This window comes from Condylura cristata, unplaced genomic scaffold (assembly GCF_000260355.1).
Source record: "Condylura cristata isolate star-nosed mole 26May11 unplaced genomic scaffold, ConCri1.0 scaffold00015, whole genome shotgun sequence".
In the NCBI taxonomy this organism is placed as follows: domain Eukaryota; kingdom Metazoa; phylum Chordata; class Mammalia; order Eulipotyphla; family Talpidae; genus Condylura; species Condylura cristata.
Genome location: NW_004567116.1, coordinates 7,523,488 through 7,531,308, shown reverse-complemented (window position 1 = coordinate 7,531,308; position 7,821 = coordinate 7,523,488). Strand labels below are relative to the sequence as shown.

General features: G+C 36.3%; 1 protein-coding gene across 1 annotated transcript; it reads left to right on the top strand.

Annotated features, from left to right (window-relative positions):
- The first annotated feature begins 4,659 nt into the window (after positions 1-4,659).
- On the top strand, positions 4,660-5,586 carry LOC101621573 (olfactory receptor 4A5-like). Its single transcript, XM_004682806.1, has one exon. The coding sequence runs from the start codon at positions 4,660-4,662 to the stop codon at positions 5,584-5,586; it is 927 nt and encodes a 308-aa protein (XP_004682863.1).
- Positions 5,587-7,821: the final 2,235 nt, after the last annotated feature.

Below are 7,821 nucleotides of genomic sequence, written 5' to 3'. Positions count from 1 at the left end.
GAGCTTCATAATGTGGTGCTTTAACCCATTGCACCACCAGGGAGAGCCCACTTTTCAAATATTTTTTATCTCATTAAGAGGGTTTATCAGACACACTTAACACTTTTCTAAGTCTTCACATATACAGCTTTAGGATAACATTTATTCTGAGGTTAATTTTACTTCTAAAGTTTTCTCTTTGGAAAGCTTGGGCATGAAAACAAATTTTTATTTCTGGAAGCATTAATTTGTTCTTTTATATTTTCCCTTAATTCTGCTTGACAGTTAGTTACCCTTTTAACTCATCTTTCTTTATCCATACTGTATCCTTTTACAAGCATCTGAACCATGCTTAGGAAACATGAGTAAACACTGTTAAAAGCTGGCAGTTTCAAGATTCTACCTGAATTCCAAGCTGAATCCACCTATTCAAATCAGTATAATTTTTATTTTCCATATCACCACAGGAGAGGAGGTGGCAGAAATTTTCCTGCTCTAGATAACTTAAATCACTTTTCACTTCAAGAATCATTCCTCTGAGCTCTTAAATCTTCACTTACAGACTCCATGAAGACCTTCTAGCTTTTTGTTATCAAAATCAATAACTGGTGCTTTAAATATTCCTTAACCAAGCATCAACCTCCTGGTTTCAGCTCTAGTTGTCTCTTGCTACATGGCATAAGACTCGAACTTCTTGACATTAAAATACATATATACATACATATATACATATATACATATATACATATATATATAGCAGTCTGTAGGACTCAGGAAAATGAAATTCACATCCATTGTGCCTTGGAAGTGATAACTGGAAGGGACCTTCAAAGCAGTCAGTAGGATCAGAAGTGCAAAATGGCATTCTTGAACCAAATTTTTTTTTCTCCAGGAATTATGCTGATACATCCCAAAGAGGGTATGCCATTTGGATTATTTTAAATGGCCTGAAATGCAAATTGTTAAAGAACTCACATTATTGTTTTATTTAAAACTGTATGATGTAAAAAGACAAAGGCTACGACTGCACATTTAAAGGGAGAATTATTTTCCTGCTAGAATGAGACAAGAGATATTGAAGACACAGATTTCTGCCCAGGCTGGAGTCTATCTTCAACTGGTATCTTATCCTCTGAATGCTTTCTTCTTATATTTCACTCAATGCCTATAGAAATTTGTAGAAGTTCCCAATTATCTGGGATGAAGTTGGAGTGAGATAGCTACTTGCTTTTAATTAGGGAGAAGTGGCCCTGGGGGTAATTTGACTGACTGAGAGGCTAAGGGGCTGTGCCTGAGAGAGCTCAGTCATTGGCGATTCAGGGAGCTAAATCCCAGCAATCGCCTTGTTAGCTACAGAGGCAGATAAATGGCCAGACACAGTAATGTCACCCTAAATCCTCAATCTAACTGATGTACTTTTTGGGTTGCCTCACTTAAGGGGTCATGACGGAACACATTCAAGTATCTGATTTCAGTGTTTTAAAAGTTTTGGGCTTTTTACTATTATTTTTGTATCATCAAAATAATGGATTTGACTCAACTAATTTCCACTTATGAGGCCTTTTTTTTTTTTTTTTTTTACATTACCATGTGAACTAGCTGCTTTTTGGTTTTCGTTGAAGACATTTTCCTTGCAGGTAAGAATGCTGAATTCTCTTTGCATAGTAAATACTTAAGTTCCATTTAAATGTCTCTTAAGTTCTAGGCACCCCCGTGGGATACACCTATAATTACTCGAAAGACCAGGGTCATGGGAGCTGGTGTGGCAATATGGAAAGTATGAGGCCTTGGGGCTGTCGCTAGACCCTCTAATCAAGTGCTCTGTGGTCACACTGGACACGTGGGGTCTCTCTGCAGTCACTCTTGGTGAGTGCGCTCTGCTTTAAAGACCAAGGAAAAAACCCAAGAGGTGAGTGCTTGAAACGATTGACAGGGGATCCTCATAGAACACTCGTGTGATATATTTAAATCATAGCTAATGTCTTAACAACTCTTTCCATTAGAGAAAGTCTGAATTGAGAAAGTTCTCAAAATGAAGAAATTAACCAAAGTACACACAATGGATTTGATTTTAGTAATGTAACCTGGAAAATGCTTGTTGTCCACTTTGCAAAATAACAGAGGGAAACATAATGCGTTACAAATAAACTAATGCGTTTATAATGTTGGATCATGGCCTATTATTTTTTTACATGACATGCTAATGTTGTGTTACTTTTTAACATTTAAATTCGAGAATTTTAAATTGTATTGCATATAAAATGCATTAAAATCTAAAGGGCCAAATTCTGGTTCTGTTCTGGAAATTTGATATGGGGGACTTTATATGTGAGTCTTTTTAGAATCATCACAGCAACCATGTTTGTATATTTTCGTGATGAAAACCCACGCTCAGGCAAATATCATATTTAATGTATTTAAACATAGAACTCTTATTATAAAGTATGCTAAATGGTATTTTGTTATTGTGAGATTGTGATTAAATTTTTAAAAGACATTCTTGATATTTTAAAATAAATAAATATTAAATTACTGGTTTCACAGCTTAGTAACACAATCTCCAGTTTCTATAGTATCAAATCTGTGATGACATACTATACAGAATGTTTTCCTCCTCATGTTTATTTTTTTAAGTTTTTTTTTTACAAAGTTTATTTTTACATTATTTTGCACATTTTTTTTTTTTTTGCCATCTCGATTGTAATCCCAGCGGGTTTCCCCATACAGAATGTTTTTATAGTCAAAACTTTACCGTAGGTAATTTAAACAACTAGTATAAAATTTATCATGATGAACTCCAACATTGATGATTAATGGGTATGGTCACCAGATCATGTGAAAAGTAAGGATTGAAAAAATCCCATTTGCCTTATATCCCTATGTTCTCTACAGGTGTTTATCGACCTATTGTTTGAACAGTGGTAGAGATCCTCAGACGGCATCAGGATGTGAATGGGAAATGTGGTATATTGGTCACAGCTGCTTCCAGAGAATTTCAGCTTCGTCAGTGCATATCCTTCTCCTTGCCAACTCTATGTGAATGGGAAGATCTTGTCTACACTGAGGTTTAGTAATTCTGTAATTTTCCTGAGTGATTTCTGAGTGCTGTGTGTGTACATAGAGTTGAGTGATTCTTTTCTCTTGTTTAATGTTCTAAGGTCTCTGAGGAAGAAATATTTTATTCTTGGATTTTCCTTTTTTATCTTTATATGCTCTGTGTTTATTTTTTATGGCTTCTGAATGTTCCTTGAGTAAACCCTGAGAGCCTCGGTGATTGGACTTCCAGCGTGAAAGGGAATCTTTCAGAAGACTTTTAGAAGAATACTCACTTTATGACCACATTAATGTTCTCCTTACTTGTATATATTCATTTCTAAATATAATACATCCTTTCAGATTCCATCACTTTCCTTTCATTTCCTACTTTGTTTTATTATCCTGCTTGCTTCTAGTAAAAATACATCCTATCATACATAAATATTCCTACAAAATATAATTCCCAAGATATACAATCTCATAAGTACATTACCTATGTTCACAACTGGGTTCATGAGTTGTAGATCTACTATTCTTATTGTGCTGGATGATGTTTACAATGATTATTAAATTGAGAAATGTCCAGATGAATTGTTTTCTGATGCAATGTTCATAGTACATTCCTGAAGTACATTAATACTAGCTATCATCGATTAAGTGCTTAGCAGGTACCTGGTATTTTCTAGTCCCTTTACCTATCATAAAACAATAACACTAACTGGTAGGCTCTATTTTTCTATGTATTATAAAAATGAGGAATCTGAGGCTCGGGGAGGTTTATGGTGTTGCCCCAGATCACCTTGCCAAGGTAGTGGGTGAATTCCACCTGTAGCTCCAAGAGCCATTAATTTTCACTGTGCTGCTGTTTTCTCTTTAAGGAGGTAAAATAGACTTTAAAAAGAAACAAAAGGTGATAATATAGTGATTGTGATAATCACTAGGCAGTTCACTTCAGTTCAAACTGAAAGAAGAGAATTAAAACTCCTATAAAAGCTGCCACAGCCAGACACAGTAATTATTACAGGGAAAAACTCAGTATATAATTGTTTAATTATTTGATACTGTTCAAAGTCCAGAATAGTATGCTGTACGTTATGGAAAATATCATAGTATTAAGTGAGTGATTGCAGAGGAGACATTGGTTTTGGTGCAACATAGGCTACATTGTAAAGGCTTTTACCACACAGGCTATCAGTACAGAGGATCAACGGCAACGTTTTTTAGAATGTGTCACCACCGGTGGAGGATAAATTCCTGGAGAGTGAGAATTTGCTCTCTGCTCCTCACCCTTGCTAGTGTCTGTGCCAAGACCTGACAGCTTGTATAAGACTCTATTGAATATATGGCCGGCTGATCATTCTTTGGTTATTCTTCTCTATAGAAGCTATACTAAGGCTTTGGGACAGAAGCTCTTACTTTTAAGCCCAACACGTCTTAGCTGAGGAAGAATAGACTGGCAATGTGTATTGGCATCTCTGGGGGAGCACAGTAGATATTTTCTATATGCTGATGCGTGTAAAAAACACTGGAGAAGAGACGGTGACAGAGACGTGCTTCAGGACAACTCACAGCCTGTGCACCATGTCATTGCAGGTCCCCTTCTCCAGAGCTCTCATCCCTGACACAGGCTTCCCAGAAGAATCAATGGGACATAGTAACAATGTCACAGAATTTATCCTCCTGGGCCTCACTCAAGATCCTGGTGGGCAAAAAGCATTATTCGTCATGTTTTTACTCATCTATGTTGTGACCATGGTGGGCAACCTGCTCATTGTGGTGACTGTCTTTGCCAGCCCCTCACTGGGGTCACCCATGTACTTCTTCCTTGCTTATCTGTCCCTCATGGATGCTGTTTATTCCACTGCTGTTTCACCCAAAATGATTACAGACTTGCTCCGAGATAAAAAGACTATTTCCTTCCCAGCTTGCATGGGACAGCTCTTCATAGAACACTTCTTTGGTGGTGCCGAGGTCTTCCTTCTGGTGATGATGGCCTATGACCGCTATGTGGCCATCTGTAAGCCCCTGCATTATTTGACCATCATGAATCGAAGGGTGTGCATCCTTCTTCTGGCGGTGGCGTGGGTTGGAGGGTTTCTGCACTCTGTGGTTCAACTTCTCTTCGTGTACAACCTCCCCTTCTGTGGCCCCAATGTCATTGACCACTTCATCTGTGACATGTACCCGTTGTTGGAACTTGCCTGCACGGACACCTACTTTGTAGGTGTCATTGTGGTTGCTGATGGTGGAGCCATCTGTATGGTCATCTTTACTCTGCTTCTAATCTCCTACGGTGTCATCCTCAATTCTCTTAAAAGTCACAGTCAGGAAGGGAGGCGCAAAGCCCTGTCCACGTGTGGGTCCCACATCACGGTGGTGGTTCTTTTTTTTGTTCCTTGTATTTTTATGTATGTTAGACCTGTTTCCACATTTCCCATCGATAAATCCATAACAGTGGTTTTTACTGTTATTACCCCCATGTTGAATCCTCTAATATACACCTTGAGAAATTCGGAGATGAAAAATGCTATGGAGAAGCTTTGGTGTAAGAAGAAAACTATAGATAGATAAGAATGTGTCCTTTACACCTAGCAAATCTGTTACTAAGAATAAAGCTACAAACAGGCAACACACTCTAACAATGGATGACTCAGTTCAGTGAATTGTCTAGAGATATTTTTAATTTATGCAAAAATAAAAAAGCATAATAAGTTCTCCTTTGAGATTAGAATCAATATAATAGAGGTTTTCAAAAGGATATATTAACAGCATAGTATTCATCCCATTACAAATAAAACTACATTAACTTGTAACTTTATTTTTCTCATTTTATGTTAAAGTAACAATGTCACAGAATTTATCCTTTTCAAAAGTAAAGATGAGCTCTCTTTGAATATTTATGTTCACCCACATTAATATGAAACTAATTTGCTAATAATTAAAAGGTATGCTTGGGGTAATGCAGTTATTTTTAAAATTTATGTTCCTTTTTATTTTCTACCAACACAGCTATTTCAGTAGTTTCATTAGGTATTTTGACTTGTAAAAATATTTTTCATTTTATTTTTTTAAATTGTACTTTTTTTGTTGAGGTAATGATGGTTTACAACACAGGATATAAAATCACACTTCTTCAGATGTATGTGACCACACCATGACCACCATAATAATCCTCCAGCAAAATCCTTTAGGTCACCTCCCTCCCTGCTTTGTCCCCCCATGACCCCTTTCTGCCCACCACCACATCTGATATCGATATCCTTAATTCTACAGTTGTATTTCTAGAGTTTGCTTGGTTTAAGTTTTATCTGTTCTTTTGCTTCTTTATATTCCATGTGTGGATGAGATAATACTGTATTTATCTTTTTCCTTTTGATTTATTTCACTAGTATGATCCCCTCCAAGTCCATCCATGTTTTCACAAGTGGCAACATCTTTCTTTTTAATGACTGAGTAGTATTCCACCAAGTATGTATGCCATGCCTTCTTAATTCATTTGTCTGGTGTTGGGTTAGTCTGTTCTCATAAATTGGTTTGTAAATATTTCTATAATAAATATAAGAGCCCATACATACCTATAAATTATTATTTTTCTTTTTTTTGGTACATTTTTGATAGATACCTAAAAGTGGAATTGTTGATGATAGAGATTTGTCCCTTATGAGGGTATCTGTTCAGCTCCTATGGAAAATGATATGGAAGTTTCTCAAAATCTTAAAAGTAAATCAACCATATAGTGCGGACCTTTTAAAATACTTTCATTCCTCATGTTAGTGTTTGGGCATTTAAAAATTAGGATTTTTTGAATGGGAGAGGTAATCTTATTTGTTTAAAGATACTATCAGTGAAACCATTTGTCAGGTGGAGTGTGATAATTTGATTTTGAAAACTTGATTAGAAGATATGAACCCAAGCTATAGGCATATTTTTATGTTTTCCTTTCTAGTTGTATGTATTTTTGCTATCCTTTTTTTTTTTTTAAGATTTATTGATTTGTGCATACAGGAGCTGGGGCCACAGTTATAGGTAGGAGGGGCAGTGAGAAGATTCACCAGAGACAGAATGGGGAGAAGAACAAGTGAACTGACTGAAATACACTGCTGAGGGGAGCAGTGGGAGGAGACAGGAGAAATCTCTCACATACCTGGGTTAGTTCCCTGCCCAGGAGTTGAAGTCATGCTGCAGTTGCTGCCAATAACTTCTTAGAGCTGAGACTTAACCCCTTGTGCCACCAGGGAGGCCCCATTTTTGCTATTATTCAGAGTAAATGCAGATTTACTTTGTTTCATATGTGAAGATCAGGGTAAAATAAGATGCTATATTATATAAGCATAAGAAATATAATCTGTATTCTGTAATGGCTACTTTTCTGACTATAACAAGACTTTCGAACCTATCTTACATTTTAAAGTATATTTTATGCATAAACTATAAATTTATAGTTTCTTCTTCAGAGTATTGTGAATATCATTGAAACCAGTTGATACTATTCTTGTCTCTGCCCAGAGGTAATCCCAATGTTGATCTTTTCGTTAGTCATAATTAAAATAGTTGAAATACATATGCATGTATCCTTGAGATACACTGCTTAGAGTTTCATGTCTATTACCTGAATCTGAATTTTATTCATAATACCTCTAAGATTTAATCATGTTGCTACACGTCTCTGGTTCTGAAATTTCCATTGCAGTTTATTTTTCCATCTCTAAATATATCTCAGATTATGTGTCCATTCAGTCAGTGTCATTTGGGGGGTTTCCCAGTCTTTTATATTATACCTAGTGCTACTATAGCCACCCTGAAAAA